Here is a 17,188-nt window from a genome sequence, read left to right as displayed (position 1 = left end):
TTTAAAAAAATTAAACCAGGTTATTTTCCTTACCAAGTGGGCTCAAAACTGCCATAAGTTCTTTTGAAAAAGCAGACAAAATCTGAGGGCTATGGCCATTTAGGGAGAGAGGTCCCAACGCCAAGAATTCTAGAGATTTGATTTTGAACTATTTGACGGTCTTGGGTTTAAAAAAAAAAGATCATTTTTCTCTAACAACGTTGAATGCTAAACTCGACATTTTTAACCCGGAGAGAAATAACAGAAAAATGAAGGAATCCCCACTCTCTGCTGAGGTGGGAAGGCTGTAACTTATTGCAACTACTGCTAAAAAGAGAAATTTTGCCACTGCTTTAATTTCCCAGAGGTCCCTGGCATAGAAAAGTTCTCAGCATTGTGGGATTGTTCTTCTTTTTCCTTTATAGCTTTTGCAAGTTGGATTTGGATTCTTTTCTTTTCTTTTCTATTCTATTCTATTCTATTCTATTTATTCTATTATTCTATTCTATTCTATTTATTCTATTATTCTATTCTATTCTATTCTATTCTATTCTATTTATTCTATTCTATTCTATTCTATTCTCTATTTCTTATTCTATTCTATTCTATTCTATTCTATTCTATTCTATTCTCTATTTCTTATTCTATTCTATTCTATTCTATTCTATTCTATTCTATTCTATTCTATTCTATTCTATTCTATTTATTCTATTCTATTCTATTCTATTCTATTTATTCTATTATTCTATTCTATTCTATTCTATTTATTCTATTATTCTATTCTATTCTATTCTATTCTATTCTATTCTATTCTATTCTATTCTATTCTATTCTATTCTATTCTATTCTATTCTATTCTATTCTATTCTATTCTATTCTTCTATTCTATTCTATTCTATTCTACAGTATTAAGTGACAATTTGGTGATTTTGGAAAGGGGAGGGAGAGGAATGGAAGAAGAATTCGCGCCCCCCCCAATATCCAAAATTGCATCCCCAACTCTGAAACAGGACTTGCCAATCAGACCCAATTTTAGAGTGTCAATCAACGCTCAGTCTCTTTTAACATTTCAACTGGATGTTCCCTCCCCTTAAACATAGGGGTTTAAGACACACACACACACACACACACACACACCCAAAAAAACAGCCAAGGAAGATTTGTTTCTCCCCAGCATCCGGATGAGATTTCTCATCCCTCCTTTCGTTCTGGCTTCTCATCCCCCCCCCCAATTTTTTTTTAGAAAAACAAAACCTGTGTGTGTGGGGGGGGAGAAAACAGATGGTGGATTTCGCCACCGTTTCCCCCTCTCAACCTGTGGAGTTTCTCATCCCGTTTGCACGATTGCTCAACTGTTTTTCTTCCTCTCCAGATGCCTTTCTCACGCTTTGGGGCAGCCCCCCCACCCACCACCACCTCTCCCCCCCCCCGGTCCTAAAACCCAGAAGAAAATATCTCCCGCCTCGTGGCCTGGGTACCACGGCACGTGCATTTTTATTCCACGGCAACTCTGTCCACGTTGGATCCCAAATCCAGGCTGCTCAAAACTGCAAATAAATAACTTTGCTTCTGTTTTGTCCCCCCCCACACACACACAGGAGCCCCCAAAGGGTTCCAATCCAGCAATTGGGGGCACTATTGCAAAGAGCCCCCTCGATTTTCTTCCCCCTCTCCAGGGACCCCTTTGGACCCTCTTCAATCACAAAGCAGTCAGGCCTAGCGGTTACGGGGCAACACTTCCAGATTTTGATAACTTGGATTGAGGCCACCAACAAAATTCCATCTCGTGAGCGAGACCCCCCCACCCTTCAGATGGCTGGATAAACAGAGTTTGTCCCCCCTTTAAAGGCGTTGCATCAACCATGGTTACCAGGAGACAGGTAGATCCCAACTTACAAACCATTTGTTTAGCTACAACAGCATTGGGGAAAAAAAGTGAACTGTTTTCCACCGTGATAAACCTTTGCGGCATCCCTGAGGTCACGTGATCAGAATTCAGATGCTCGGCAACTGACAGGTCCTTATGCCTGCGCCGGGATCCCCTTTCGTGCCCTTCGGATGAGCAAAGTCGATGGGAGAAGCCAGGTTTACTTAAGAACCGTGTCGGTTCAAACTTTGGGCAACTTTTCAGGGCTCCAAAAGATGTGTGGTTCAGTCTACGGGAACAAGTCGTGTGCCCTGGGTTGCAAAAGCCCATGATTTAGTCACTGTCTCGGGTGGCGGGAACAGGGAAGCAACATCAAAACAGCACCGGGCCAGTCTCCAGTTTACACCCCTGGGTTTCCAGCTTTGATGTGAAAACCCAAGTTTTAGAGCAGAGTTTCTCGACCTCAGTAATTTTAAGAGGGGTGGACTTCAACTCCCAGAATCCCCCAGCCAGCCTGCTTTAAGAGGGGTGGACTTCAACTCCCAGAATCCCCCAGCCAGCCTGCTTTAAGAGGGGTGGACTTCAGCTCCCAGAATCCCCCAGCCAGCCTGCTTTAAGAGGGGTGGACTTCAACTCCCAGAATTCATGCGTGCTGGCTGGGGAATTCTGGGAGTTGAAGTCCGCCCCTCTTAAAAGTTGCTGAGGTGGAAAAACACGGCTTTAGACTTTTTTATCCCCCAAAGCAACTCAAGTCAATAGTAGCACCTGATGCATTTATTCACTTGTAAAAAAAAATGCAGCTGAAAGTTTTTTTTTAAACTCGAACTCCAAACTTAACACAGTGACTTTGCAACAACAACAACAAGAACAGAAGCCCCTTGTCAAGTTTTGCACCTTTGAGCGGTGACAACTTTTCCTCTCTCTTCCCCGCAAAGGAATAATTTATCCGACTGAGCTTCCTCAGTTCCTGGATCCTCCCCTCCACCCACTGTGTCCCTGACTTACAATGGCTTGTTTAGTGACGGTTCAAACTTACAACATCACTGGAAAAGTGACCTTGTGACCGTTTTTCACACTTACGACCGTTGCAGCATCCCCCATGGGTCACGTGATCAAAATTCAGATGCTTTGCAGTCGACTCGCATTTGTGACGGTCGCAGCGTCTCCCCCGCGGGGTGGGGGTGTGTGTGTGTGTGTCACGCGATCCCCTTTCGTGATCTTCCGACAAGCTAAGCCACTTAACAACATTACCAACTTCACAACTGCGGGGATTCCCTGAAGGACGATGGCAAGGAAGTTGCAAAACAGGGGCGAACCTCCACCAGTGTCTCGCTTAAAGCAACAGAAACTTTGAGCTCAGTTGCCGTCGCAAGCCGAGGACTCTTCGTGTTGCAGGCGGACGTCGTCCCCTTGGATTCACAAAGTCCAAATTTACAACTGGCGCTCCAAAGGGGGGGGGGGGGAAAGCAGAATAAACTGCCAAATGCCCATGCTGTGACCTTGGGGGGAGAAAAAAACACACAAAGGAGAGAACATCTCTCTCTCTCACACACACACACACACACATACACACAAACACACACCCAACAGCTCTTTTGCAGAACCAACAGCGGCAGCAAAAAAAAACCCAACCAACTCCCCATAAAATTAAAAATAAAAAGAGTTGCAACACGAGAACGGCTCAGCCTTGGGATCCAAAGCTATTTGAATGGGGTCCACTCCCCCCTCAAGTCTCTCCTTGCAATAAAGGGGGGGGAACCGTTCACCCCTCCCCAAATCCATGCACCTCGACGTTTCTTTGCCATGCACAACATGTGCCGTGCACCCCCAATCCGTGACTCCATGAAAAAGAGCTTCAAGGTGGCCCCGGAAACCCCAAACCGAGAGTCCAGATTTGCCATCCCAAAATCTCAACTATTTGCAGCAAGAACTCTAAAAAAAATGTCCTCTTCGAACCCCAATGTTTAAGTTAAAGTGGGGGTGGTGGTGGAGGGAAAATAAAATAAAATTTCTCCTCGGGTAGTTAGAAGACCAGTAAAGTCAACCAGGAGGTTTCAACTTCTGCTTCTGCACAGCTGTAAGCCAAAAAAAAAAAGAGCTGTGTTTGTGTGGAAGCCTTCCAAACCTTCACATTTTGCAAAAAGTCTCTTTTTTTTCCTTTCCCTGCTGAAAAAGATATAAAAAAATGACTTTTGGATTAAAGAACGAGCTGAATGGCCTCTCTCCGTATCCTTGAAAGGGGAAAAATAAATCCGTCCCCAAAAGGCCTAATTTAAGGCAAAAAAAAAAAAAAAGGAAATCTTGAACACTCCTGTTTTTGGTAGGAAAGCTCCCGAGTTCCCAGACTGAGGTAGGATGAGTGGATGTGTCCAGGTGGATAACTGATTTTTTTTTAAAAAAAGTGTTTTTAGGGAAAAAAAACGTGTGTTTTTAAAAGTGAGGGAAAGAGGTAATTTGGGGTCTGTGCGTCGTCAGGCAGAAATGGGGACGTTTTGGGGAAAAGCCGGTTGAAATGGGCACGGAGAGATCAGGGGGAAAAAAAAACCAAACACCTAACCAGGTGGGCAAAAGGCAGTGAAACTGACCGGGTCTGGAGATCAGGTTGAAAGTGATCATATCTAGCAAAGGAGCCAAATCTTCTTGGATGCTCAGTTGTTTGCAAGGCATTGTGGGAGACATCCCTTGGCCCGGAAACCATCATCCACGCCTTGGCCTTTCCCATCGCTCGCAGCCGGAGGAGAGGCATCGTCCAGACGTGGCGGGAGAGACGGTCTAACCTCTGTCAAAGACGCCCATTCACGGTCCGGAAAGGAGGGACATCTTGAGGACATCTGGACCCTCCTAAGGCCTCAGGGGGGAGGGGGGAATCCTTTGCAAAGGATCACAAAGGCTGCCCCCAAAAACATTTTGGGGGGGGTGTTCTGGGACACCCCTGTCTTCAGGCCGACCACGGGGTCTTCTGGCCGTCGGGCCCCTCACTTGGGCAGCAAGAAATAGTCCGCGTTGGAGACGTCGTAGGGACCCTGTTCGGGGGTCCGCGGGCTGTCGATGGAGCTCTCGCTGAAAGGCGAGGTGGGAGCGGGGAGGAGGGGAGTCGCGCTCATGGGGGGCTCCGGAGACATCGGGGTCAGCGCGTAGGAGGGGGGCACGGGGTTGGGTTTCATCTCGCCAAAGGGCAGGATCCCCCACTTCTTGTGGTACCTGGAATGCCAAGCGGCCCTGTTAGGAGGAAGGGGGCATGAGTGGGGGGGGCTGTACCTGGCACCAAGAGGGGAGACCCTGGTCCAGATGCAGACAGGGGAGAGGGAGGCAGGTCTGGGAGGAGGGGCCCAAAGGATTTGAGGGCCTGTGGAAAGTGGGGGTCAGCAACTGGCAGCCTGGAAGGTCTGGACAGGCCTTTAGGAAAGAATCTGCCTTTGGACGGGGAGGGAGAGGGAGGGACAGTGCCGAGGGGAGGGAAGGAGGATAAGAATGATAGAAGGAAAAAAGGGAGGGAGGGAGGAAGAGAAAGAAGAAAGAAAGAAAGAAAGAAAGAAAGAAAGAAAGAAAGAAAGAAAGAAAGAAAGAAAGAAAGAAAGAAAGAAAGAAAGAAAGAAAGAAAGAAAGAAAGAAAAGGAGAAAAGGAAAGGAAGAAGGAAAGAAAGGTGAGAGAGAGGGAGGAAGGAAGGAAAGAAGGAACAGGAGGGAGGGAAGGAGGAAGGGAGGGAGGGAGGAAAAGAGAGGACGGAAGGAAGGCAAGAAAGAAGAAAAAAGAAAGAAAAAGGAAGGAAGGAAGGAAGGAAGGAAGGAAGGAAGGAAGGAAGGAAGGAAGGAAGGAAGGACCTGCTCAGATCAGCTTGTCCCTCGCCCACTGAATTCCTGACCCCCCCCAAAGCAAACCATATTTCCTTCCCTCACCCCACTTTAACCCTTCCATGTCTGCCCTTTGCAACCATGGTTTGTTTTCCCAGAAGGAAAACGCAGACCCAGAAAGAGGACCCTCCTATCTCCCCATCCTCAAACTCCCCCCTTCCGCCCCCCCCCCAAAATGAAGAAAGGGCTTCTCACCGGGTGAGGACCCCGACCGCCAGGGCCAGGCCAAGCGTGATGCTGACTGCCATGATAAGGAAGACGTACAGCGGCACCCCAACAGCCGCCTCCTCCTCCACCTCTGGAAGCAAAAGACCCCCCCAAAAAAGACACAGCTGGTTAGGACCCTTGGATAAGCCCCCCTCCCCGCCCCTCCAATGACCTCGATCCGGGCCAGACCCAGATTTCCCCTAATGCCCTGTGGCTTAGTCTGGCTCCGGGGGATTGTGAGCAGGGGGCTGGACTAGAAGACCTCCCAGGTCCCATTCTATTCTATTCTGTTCTGTTCTGTTTTATTCCATATTTTCTTTATTCTATTCTGTTCTGTTCTGTTCTGTTCTGTTCTATTCTATTCTATTCTATTCTGTTCTGTTCTGTTCTGTTCTGTTCTATTTTATTCCATATTTTCTTTATTCTATTCTATTCTATTCTGTTCTGTTCTGTTCTGTTCTATTCTGTTCTATTCTATTCTGTTCTGTTCTGTTCTGTTCTATTTTATTCCATATTTTCTTTATTCTATTCTATTCTGTTCTGTTCTGTTCTGTTCTGTTCTGTTCTGTTCTATTTTATTCCATATTTTCTTTATTCTATTCTATTCTATTCTGTTCTGTTCTGTTCTGTTCTATTCTGTTCTATTCTATTCTGTTCTGTTCTGTTCTATTTTATTCCATATTTTCTTTATTCTATTCTGTTCTGTTCTATTTTATTCCATATTTTCTCTATTCTATTCTATTCTAGTCTATTCTAGTCTATTCTATTCTAGTCTAGTCTAGTCTAGTCTATTCTATCCAAAAATGCTTGTGTGTTCTTTGGGGCAGGGCTTGTTTGCAAAGTGTGGGGGACCCCAAGAAAGCCCCCCCTCACCCAGCGGCTTCTCGCTGTGGCCGGAGGTCTCAGAGGTTGTAGGTCTGAAGGTGCTGGATAAATCCGGATGGAAGGGGACCTGCAAGAGAGAAGAAGTTGGATCAGCAAGAGAGAAATAAAACCTCTATTTCCGTCGCCACTTGCTTTCGGACAGGGGGGGAAAGGGGGGGGAAAGTGGGGGAGAGAAATTCAAATGAGTTTGAAAACGGAAGAAGCCGAGGAAGGAGTCAACTGTTTTTCTCTCCTGGGCCTGGGCCCTCAGGGCCTCCCCTTTCCTCTTTTTCTTCCACTTACAAAAGGAAAAAATAATAATAATACGACTAGACTGAAAGTTGTTAGCAGATTTGATGTTTTCCTTTTTTCCCTCTGGATCTTTCCTTCCTTCCTTCCTTCCTTCTTTCCTTCCTTCCTTCCTTCCTTCCTTCTCTTTCTCATATCCTTTCTTCCTTCTCTTTCTATTTTTCCTTCCTTCCTTCCTTCCTTCCTTCCTTCCTTCCTTCCTTCCTTCCTTCCTTCTTCCTTCCTTCCTTCTCTTTCTCATATCCTTTCTCCCTTCTCTTTCTATTTTTCCTTCCTTCTTTCCTTCGTTCTTTCCTCCCTCCCTTCCTTCTCTTTCTATTTTTTCCTTCCTTTCTGCCTACCTGCCTGCCTTCACTTTCTATTTTTTTCCTTCCTTCCTTCTTTCCAAATTTGGTGTCTTCCTTTTTTTCCTCTGGATCTTTCTTTCTTTCTTTCTTTCTTTCTTTCTTTCTTTCTTTCTTTCTTTCTTTCTTTCTTTCTTTCTTTCTTTCTTTCTTTCTTTCTTTCCTTCTTTCTTCTCCCTCCCTCCCTTCTTTCTCTTTTTAGTTTTTCCTTCCTTCCTTCCTTCCTTCCTTCCTTCCTTCCTTCCTTCCTTCCTTCCTTCCTTCCTTCCCTTCCCTTCTCTTTTCTTTTCTTTTCTTTTTCTGGGCATTTTCTTCCTCTGTAAAAACAAACAAGCATAGGACCGACTTACCTCTGAAGGGTCCCGGGCTGTTTCTGGCTTGGAATCTTGACAATCTGGAAAGTGAAGGAGTGAGAAAGGAAGCTGAGCCAACTGCAGGTGGGAGAACCTGAAGGAAAAGCTGGATCGGATTCAGAGGATCACAAGAGCATCCCTCGTTACGGGAGCGATTGCAAATCCCTCGTGCAAAGACTTTTCCTTCATCTCTTTCCCCCCCCCCAACTTTTAGGTGCAAATAAAGAAAAAGAACTTTCAATTCTTTTTCTCTCTTCCCAGATTTTGCAGGTGGCAGAAAAAGACAGAAAGAGGCTATTTCGCCCCTCCCCTCCCCCCCCCAAAAAAATTTGCTTAATTTTCACATCCCCCTTTCGGGACATCTGCATCGGCTGCGAAAGAGGTCCACGAACCTGACCACGGAAGGCCCACGATTTCCCGGCTCCACTCGCTCCAGTTTCCATGGTCAAATTCTTCCCGTCCCCGGAGCTGAATGATATGGGGCAAATTTTGCACAGCATCCACAATGGTGTAGGACGTCACCCCATGACTGAGATGGACCTGGAAGAAGGAGAGAAAACAGAGGGTGTCGCTCTGTGTGTTAAAACTTTGTCGGCGGAAGCAGACGGGAGGCTAAAACATAGGTTGCAGAAATTGGGGGTGTCTAATTTAACAAAGAGAAGGACGAGGGGGACAGGACAGCAGCGTTCCAGTATCTCAGGGGCTGCCCCAAAGAAGAGGGAGTCAAGCTCTTCTCCAAAGCACGCAGGAGAAGAAGCAACGGAGGGAAACTCAACTAGGAGAGAAGCAACCTGGAACTAAGGAGAAACTTCCTGACAGTGAGGACAATTAACCAGCGGAACTCCTTGCCTCCAGAAGTGGTGGATGCTCCAACACTGGAAGTTTTTAAGAAGAGACTGGACCACAATTGGCCTGAAATGGGATAGGGTCTCCTGTCTGAACAGGGGGTTGGACTAGAAGACCTCCAAGGTCCCTTCCAGTTTTGTGACTCTGTTCTGTTCACCCCTGGGCCCCCAATCAGATAGATTCCTTTGCACAACCACGCCCCCCCCTCTTCACATCCACTGGAAGAAGACTGACCTCAGAGAAGGTTTTGGAGTTTTGCACCCAGTACCGCAGCTGGAACTGGAGGTGGTAATACCTGGATCCCCAGGAATTGGGGTTCCTCCAGGTGACGTGGAGTTTGTGCGGTTCTCTCTCCAGGGGGCGGACCTGCACGTTGGCCGGGGGGTCCGGCTTCACTGCAAGGAGAGGGGTGGGAAAGCGGTTGGGGGGGCCCATGGAGAGCAAGGGAGGGCTGGCCCTGACCAGGTTGGGGCTGGATAGGAACGGAGTTTGCCTTGGCCATCCCCATCCCGGCGGATTCTTAAAGGAAGATGCTGGATTGGATTGGATTGGATTGACAGGCAGAAGATAGAGGAAAGATAGGCAGGTGGATGGATGGATAAATTATAGAAAGAGAGAGAGAGTGATAAAAATGAAAGACAGATAGGTGGGGATGAGAGAGAGATGGATGGATGGATGGATGGATAGATAGATAGATAGATAGATAGATAGATAGATAGATAGATAGATAGATAGATAGATACATAGATAGATAGATAGATAGATAGATAGATGATACATAGATAGTTGATAGAAGGTAGACAGATAGATGGATAGATAGATAGATAGATAGATAGATAGATAGATAGATAGATAGATAGATAGAGATGGATGGATGGATGGATGGGAAGGAAGGAAGGAAGGAAGGAAGGAAGGAAGGAAGGAAGGAAGGAAGGAAGGAAGGAAGGGAGGGAGGGAGGGAGAAAGAAAGACGATAGATATAATAGAAAGATATAGAAACTGCAATGCTCCGAGGGCCGAGGTAATCTTTGTGGGATGTTTCTCTTCTTTTAATTGCACGCATGTCAGGAGGAGTCAAGCACACTCACACAAAACATCAGCGTGGAAGGATCTGTGGCTCTGCGCCGTCCCTGCGAGGTTGGCCACACAGGCGGAGACCAGCAGCAGCCCATCCTCCTCGTTGTTCAGCCCTTGAACGCGGCAGAAGAATTTCCGGGACCGGCTGTAATAGCGGCATCGCTGCTCCGTGTGGTTTCCCCCCATGAACCTGTCCAGGGAGACACGGAAAAGCTGTGGCTGGCCGGGGATGCTGGGAGTTGAAGTCCAACCAACATCAAAGGAAACACCGACTGATCGGCTCAAAGAGAAGCCATTTCAAGAAAGTAGCTCAACTGGGGTTTCCTGCACCTGGCGTGGGGCTGGACTGGATGACCTCAAGGGGCCCACCAGTTCTAGAGGCCATGCAAAGCAGAGGATCAAGGAAAGGAAGGGGATGGCTTTGCTGGGGGCTGCAGAAGCATCTGGGTCCCCAATCTTTAGTCGTTACGCTATCCCAGCTTTGCAGAGATTTCTTTCTTTTTTTTTTTTTTTGCATTACAAGCAGTCCTCGAGTTACGAGTACCAAATTTCCATCGCTAAGCGAGACAGCTTAGCCCCATTTTACGAACTTCCTTGCCACAGTTGTTAAGCGAATCCGGCTTCCCCCATTGACCTGGCTGGTCAGAAGTTCGCAAAAGAGGATCATGTCACACACACACACACACACACGGGAGACTGAAACCGTCATAAGTACACGCCAGTTGCCGAGCCTCTGGATTTTGATGCTGTGACCCTGGGGAGGCCACGACGGTCGTACATGTGGGAAATGGTCCTAATTTGTCACTTTTTTCAGTGCCGTTGTAACATCGGTCACTAAGCGAATCGCCGTAAGTCGAGGGCTACCTGATCAAATCTAAATAAGTAAATGTAATAAATAATAGCCCTCGAAACAACATCACTTCTAAGTGGGGGGGGGAAACGGATTCCTTTTTCCCCCGGTGCCGTCGTCCCTTTCGGACGGTCGCTAAACGGAGCATGGTTAAGTCGAGGGCTACCTGCGCTGTGCCAATCGGCAGCGCCACCTCGAATACAGACCTTTGCACCCAGAGTTTCACTTCGGTGTGCGGCGACACAGGAGAAGACGCTTTCCACTCGCAGAGAATATCCTTGACTAGACTCCGGCGGAAACAGGTGAAGTCCGGGGCCTTGGGAGGCTCTGCGGGGGGGGGGGAGAAAGGGAGAAGCCATCAGGGTCTCTCTCAGGAAGCACTCTGCACATGCCCAGGAGCCCTGGGGCAAGGCCTCAGGCGGTGAGAGGGCAGGAGGCTGAGGTAAAAGGACCAAGCGCCCACCTTCCACGATCAAGCGGAGGGCGCCGAGGAGCCGTCCGTCTTGGGAGCAGCTGTAAGACCCTGAGTGGTTGCGATGGACGGAGGGAAGGAAAAGGCTGGTCCCCGAGGTGTCCCACCCCGCAGGGGGGGAAGAAGAAGGAGAGACGGGCCGTTTTTCGAACTTCCAACACACCGGCGTGTGGTTGCCCGGCTCTCCTTCCAGGCAGGGCAGGGTGACGTTGGAGCCTGGCAGGGCAACGATGGCGCCAGCAGGCGGAGCTGCCAAATAAAAGGGAATAAAAATAGTGAAAAGTGAGATAATGGAGGGGGGGAGAAAAGGAAGGAAGGAAAGAAGAGCGGAGGAGAAGGAAGGAAGGAAAGAAGGAAGGGAGAGAGGGAGGGAGGGAGGGAGGGAGGAAAGAAGGGAGGGAGGAAGGAAGGAAGGAAGGAAAGAAGGAAGGGAGAGAGGGAGGAAGGAAGGAAGGAAGGAAAGAAGGGAGGAAGGAAGGAAGGAAGGAAGGGAGGGAGGGAGGAAGGAAGGAAAGAAGGGAGGGAGGGAGGAAGGAAGGATGTAAAGAAGGGAGGGAGGGAGGGAGGGAGGGAGGGAGGGAGGAAAGAAGGGAGGGAGGAAGGAAGGAAGGAAGGAAAGAAGGAAGGGAGAGAGGGAGGAAGGAAGGAAGGAAGGAAAGGAGGAAGGGAGGAAGGAAGGAAGGGAGGGAGGAAGGAAGGAAGGAAAGAAGGGAGGGAGGGAGAGGAAGAGGAAGAGAGGGTGGAAGGAAGGAGAGAGTGTAAGAGGTGGAAAAGGAGGAGGAGAAGAATGAGATGGAGATAGAAATAGAAATGGAAGAGAAGAAGGGAAGAGAAGGAGACGACGGAGGAGGAGGAGGAGGAGGAGGAAAAAGAGAAGAAAAATTGAAATAAGAAAATGTGGGGAAAAAAGAGAAAAGCACAAGATGAAGGAGGGAAGAGAGAAGGGAACGTTAGCTACGATGTGACAGACGACGTACAACATTATTACGCACCGCCCATATTAATAGATATTAGAAATATTATCTATTGATAACTGATAAGATGGCCAAAGCCGGGCCGAGGAGCACCGGGTTCAAAACCCCATAAAAAACCTCCAGCCCACTTCTCAGATTGCGGAAATGAAAGGGGAACTTTCCAAAGCCCGTCCTGACCTTGGGAATCCTGGACAAGAAGACAAATAACTTTTTGCTGAGTTGGAGAAACTTTCTCTGTACGATCAATAATCTTATCGGAGGGCGAGCTAGGTCAAAAGGCAGAAAGGGAGGGCCGGGCATTTTCCTTTCAAACAACCCCTCTGCTTCTCTTCCAAAGTCAAAAAAGAAAATAAAACTGCATTTTGGGACCTCAGGCGGAATGCAAAACGAATATTTTCTTGCATGTCTTCCTGCCTCTCAACTAAAAGTTTTCATCGAAGGAACTGTTTATTCCCCTGTTTCTCGTAGGCGTTCGCTTCGCTTGGAGCAATATTCACAGCAAATAAAGGGAAATTAAAAGCTCATTTAGGTACCTGAATTTATCAGCCACCCAATCTGGACAGCAAAGGTAAATTAGGGGGGGGGAATTACAAAAACAGATTTTTTAAAAAAAAACAAACACCACCATCCCATCAGCTTAAAATAGTTCTATCGGGTCGCAGAATCAAAGCAAACAAAATAGAGCCCAAGAACTTTTTTTAAAAAAAAAATAAAATGAAAAAGGAAGGACAGGGAATGCGAGCACGGAATGGAGTCAGTTCAAAAGGGCCCGGTCCACTGGCTGGCTCAAAGCCCAAAAGCGTCACTTTATCTGAGTTTTTTTTCCCAACCGCGGCTTTACATGCCCAGAAAGCAGCGAAGGATTTAATATACTTAATTAGAATTAACGTTGGCCTGTTCATAGCCTTCCGTCTTCGTTAAGGTCTGGCGTTTCTACTTTGCCGGGCTCCGAAAACAAATATTGACAAATTGCTGGGTTGTTGTTTTTTTTTGTTTTTTTGGGGGGGGAGTGTGGCTCCATAGCAACGGTGAAAGAGCCGGATTCGAGAAGGCAGCTGGTGTGGGGAGACGCTGATGGTCACGTTAAGTGGACATCACTGCAAACAATTCTTAGAATCGCCAAGAAACAAACAGCGGTAAGTGGTCATTTGCTAATGGGAGGCTATTTCTTTTCCTTTGTTTTTTTAAATGAGCGTCAGACGAAAAACGCTTTGTTTAAACAGGAGAGACTGCGGCCTGCGGAACTCCCCGCCACTTGCTCAACGATGCATTCAAGCCGTGATTGACTTTTGCACGGCGGATGGATGCCAAGCGACGGCACGATCTGGTGCGGTTTTATAGATTAATTTATTCAGTTCGCCTGCCAGCGGTCTCGCTCCAAAAAGCGACGCTAAACTGAACTTTAACTAAAAAGCGACATTAAACTAAAAAAAAAAAAAAGAAAGCTAAGCTTGTAAGCCGCCCTGAGTCTTCGGAGAAGGGCGGGATATAAATGTAATAAAAATAAAAAATAAAAATAAAATAAATGGCACCTAAAAAAAATTGGGGAGTTCGCACCCAAATTGGCCAGCCGAAATGGCCAAAACGGAGTCCAAAAAAATAAAATTTTGACGCCGGGCCCTTTTTGCAAAGGGTTTCCTGCAAAGATGTAAAGCAGGGAGTCCTCCATTTGCGACCGCCGTGGAGCTCAACATTTCCGTCGCTAAGCGGGACGGCTGTTCGGGGAGCTTGGCCCCGCTTTACGACCTTTCCCGCCACAGACGCCAAGGGGATCCCTGCAGTTGTTCAAAGTTTGTCACACCGTTGTTAAACGAATCTGGCTATGTCCCCCTTTGACCTCGCTCGGCAGACGGTCGCCGGAGGGGATCGCGTGAGCCCCCTCCCCCCCCCGCGGGACTCTGCGGCCGTCATAAATAGGAGTCAGTTGCCAAGCGTGGGGTGACCACGGGGAGGCTGCCACGGTCCTAAGTGCGAAAAGCGGTCGTTAGAAGTCCCTTTTTCCAGAGCTGTGGAAACTCGGTGTGGTCTATTTTTTGCACAGCCGGGGACAATCCAATATCAAACCGATCAGATTTCAGGAAAAAGCAATTAGCCAAGCCTTATTATGTTAAATTTCCGGGCAGTGGGGTAGTAATCAGTTTAGAAAAAAAAAGGTCATTGGTGGAACAGCCGGCGGATCCTGCAGGAAAATAAGGGCTTTGTGTGTGTGTGTGTGTGTGTGTGTGTGTGTGTGTGTTTGCGAAACCTGGCCTTTGATTAAAGGTTAACAGCTAAGAGCCCAGGCTGGCTTTTCTCCCAAGGGTGGGGGGGGGGCTTACTGGAAAGAATCAGGAGAAATTCACCGGTGGCTGCTAATCCCCCCTGCTAGGGTTGTCCTTTGGGGGGCGGGAGGGGAAGGAAATCCTAGGAAGGGACCTTGGAGGTCTTCTAGTCCAACCCTCTGGCCAGCGCAGGGGTCTTCTCTTCAAAGAGCCTGCCCAAAGCTGGGCTGAAAACGTTGGGGAAGTGAATTTTGGAAGGGATAACGCGTGTGAGAGGAGGATGACGACGAAGGATGGTGGATGAGGAGAAGGAGAAAGGGAAGGAGAAAAAGGAGAAGAAAAAGAAGAAGGGAGGGAGGAGGAAGGATGGTGAATGAGGAGGAGGAGAAGGAATGGTGGCGGATGAGAAGGAGAAAGGGAAGGAAAGAAGGAGATGGAGAAGGAAAGAAGGAAGGAGAAGGAGGAGGGAACAGGAGACGATGAAGGGGAAGGAAAAGAAGAAGGAGAAAAAGAAAGAGAAGAAGTTGGAAGAGGAGGAGAAAACGAAGGAGGAGAACAACGAGGCTTGGCTCTCCCCAAACGACGCAGCCCAATCACTAACGCCTGTCCCACCGCCATCTTGGCTCCGTCAAGGGGGGGGGAAGAAAAAACAAAATAATCTTCTCCCAGAATCCCCTGTGGAGCTGGGGAGATCAGAGGGAATCTATCAAACACCCCGCTCTAATTTTCTCCCTCTCGTTTCAAAATCCTCGTTAATGTTCACCAGGAAAAAAAAAGCAAAGGAAAGCAGAAGGAAGAAACAGAACAACAAAGATCTCTCAATAAATGAAATTATTTCCCTCTCTGCTTTCTGCCTCGGGGCTTCTTCCTCTTGTTCTGAGTGGCGGATTCACGTCTGGAAAGTCCGGAGGAAGAGATTTTGGGGTGATTTTTTTTTTATTTTATTTTGGGAGGAAGTAAACTTCCTCGGGAACAACGAGGTTCTTCTTTCCGTTTTGGCCTCAAACTATGAATTAACCATGTTTGGGCATAAGACGAGACTCGAATTTCGGGGACTTTTCAACTTGCGGCACAGGGGTAAGATAGACTTGAAGGAATACTGGAGGCTCACCCTGCCCAGCTCCCCGGTTGGGACTTTAAACTTTCCCTCCTCCCGTGCACGATCTCCCCAACACCAACAAACACACACAAACACAATCGCACACACAGCAAAGCCTCTCGAAGTTCCCGAAACACAAACTGCAAATCCTCCTTTTCAAAATTCCTGATCCTTCCACAGGATAATATTCCTCTTTTTTTTTTTGCTGCTTCTCCAACGTTCCTCTCTCTCCTAGAAGACACCCCCATTCTCCCCCCCGGTTGGGAAAAAGGGGGGGGGGGTTTCAGCCAGACACCCCCAACAGGGAGGAACAACCTGCCTCCAGAGGTTGTGAACACTGTTAAGTTTTTAAAGAAGAAATTGAACCCCCACTTTGTCTGAAATGGGACAGGTTTTCCTGCCTGAGCAGGGGGCTGGACTAGAAGACCTCTAAGGTCCCTTCCAACTGTTATTATTATCATAGCGCAAGAAGTTTCTGGATTAACGAATTCAGGATTAAGGATGGCGTTGATAGGGGTGTGTGTGTCATGCAGCCTGCTGGATTGTTGAATTAGGATTTATTTTTTCCTGCCTGCACCACAAATGTTTTGATTGTCCAGTGGGCTCTCCGAGGACCCCTTTGGCACCCCGAATTCTGCACTCCTTAGGAAGAGGCAGAACTGGGGAGGGGGGGGAGGAAAGAAAGGGTCACCGGGGTTGAACTCCCCACCGACATTTAAAGCAAGGAAAAAAGAGAGAGAGAGAGAAAACAGAAATTCTGAATCATCTTTTTTTTTTCCTGCTTCGCAAGCTTTTCGTTTAAAACTTGTTCCTGCCTCGGTTTGTACAGAATCTCTCCTTGCACAGAATCAGAGGCCGGTTTTGTTCTAGAGAAAAGGGTGGTGGTGGTGGGGGGAACGGGGTCCCCCCCCCTGACACACACACACTTTTGTGTCTGGATTTCTCCTTCCTAAACTTTCTCGCAGTTTGAATGCCGGTTGCATCTTTTCGAGCAGAAACTTTGGCTGGTAGAAAAGTTCCTCATCCTGTTTGGATGGTTCACAACAGCCCTGCGAAGCGGGGCAGGTTAGAGATGACAACCGTTTACTGTCTTTCCTTCTCTTTTCTCTTTCCTTGTCTCTTTTTCTCTGCTTTCCTTTTTCTCTTTCTTTCCTTCCTCCTCTATTTGCTTCTTTCCCTTTCCTTCCTCCCTCTTCCCTTCCCTCCTTTTTCTCCTCCCTTCCCTTCATTTTCTCCTCTCCCCCTTTTCTTTCCTTCCCTACCATTTTTGCTCTTCTCCTTCCTTCCCTCCTACACTTTCTTTCCTCCCTTCTTCCTTTCCCTTGCACGCCCGGCCACCCCACCGCCTCACCCTTTCTCAAAGGGACACACACAAAGACACACAGACACACACAAACAAGTCCCCGCGTCCGTCCTCACCTCCAGCAGAAGCTAGAAACGTTGTGCCAGGCTGGCAGCCGAGACCAAAACAGACCCTCACCTTAATGACACATCCCCTGCACCTAAAACACACACACACACACACAGAGGCACAGACACACACACACACACACACAAACACAATATTCTTTGCTTTGGAACTCTTGGCTTTCATCGCCACCAGCCGATGAAATTCCAAATTCGTCTCACCTGGTCGCACGCAGGGCAAGGTGGAGGCCGTGAAGCCGGCCGCGGCCGCCAGGATGTGGGTGATCAGGGTGGCACCAGCCAGCCACATGATGCCACGGCGATGCCCGGCGGCCCCAGGACTCCTGCCGGTGCCTCCGAGTCCTCGCTCAGCCTTTGTCGGGTGCCTTGGTTGCACAGAAACATTTGAGGAACTTCCAGCCGTGGC

General features: G+C 48.0%; 2 protein-coding genes across 3 annotated transcripts in view; both read right to left on the bottom strand.

Moving 5' to 3' along the window:
* Positions 1-4,525, bottom strand: part of DCST2 (DC-STAMP domain containing 2) — a gene marked incomplete at its 5' end in the record, with an annotated part of 28,073 nt that extends 23,548 nt beyond the window's left edge. The window contains one exon of the mRNA XM_083374557.1: positions 4,432-4,525. Coding sequence (XP_083230683.1) covers positions 4,432-4,525 — 94 coding nt within the window. The remainder of the gene's footprint in view (positions 1-4,431) is intronic.
* IL6R (interleukin 6 receptor) lies at positions 2,606-17,188 on the bottom strand. Of its 2 annotated transcripts, none has more exons than XM_083374507.1 (10): positions 16,984-17,188; positions 11,012-11,269; positions 10,755-10,875; positions 9,710-9,888; positions 8,856-9,016; positions 8,168-8,315; positions 7,773-7,816; positions 6,779-6,857; positions 5,894-5,996; positions 2,606-5,065 (listed from the first exon to the last, which is right to left on the bottom strand). In XM_083374507.1, exons 1-10 carry the CDS (start codon positions 17,069-17,071, stop codon positions 4,822-4,824), a joined length of 1,425 nt encoding a protein of 474 aa, XP_083230633.1. In that variant the 5' UTR covers positions 17,072-17,188; the 3' UTR covers positions 2,606-4,821. The 2 variants fall into 2 exon arrangements, with proteins under 2 accessions (XP_083230633.1, XP_083230634.1); XM_083374508.1 differs by having other exon boundaries at positions 2,606-5,047.

Source organism: Vipera ursinii, assembly GCF_947247035.1.
Source record: "Vipera ursinii genome assembly, chromosome: 15".
NCBI lineage: Eukaryota > Metazoa > Chordata > Lepidosauria > Squamata > Viperidae > Vipera > Vipera ursinii.
Note: the sequence above shows the minus strand (reverse complement) of the source record. Positions and strands in the feature narration are given on the sequence as shown.

Bases quoted from the DNA above. Each gene is read 5' to 3' on its own strand.
- IL6R (XM_083374507.1), bottom strand. From the start codon at position 17,071: ATGTGGCTGGCTGGTGCCACCCTGATCACCCACATCCTGGCGGCCGCG. The intron at 9,017-9,709 runs GTGAGTGTGCTT...CTCTCCTTGCAG, and splicing joins CTTCCACGCTGATGTTTTGT to TGAAGCCGGACCCCCCGGCC. The intron at 8,316-8,855 runs GTCAGTCTTCTT...TCCTTCTTCCAG, and splicing joins ACTCCAAAACCTTCTCTGAG to GTCCATCTCAGTCATGGGGT.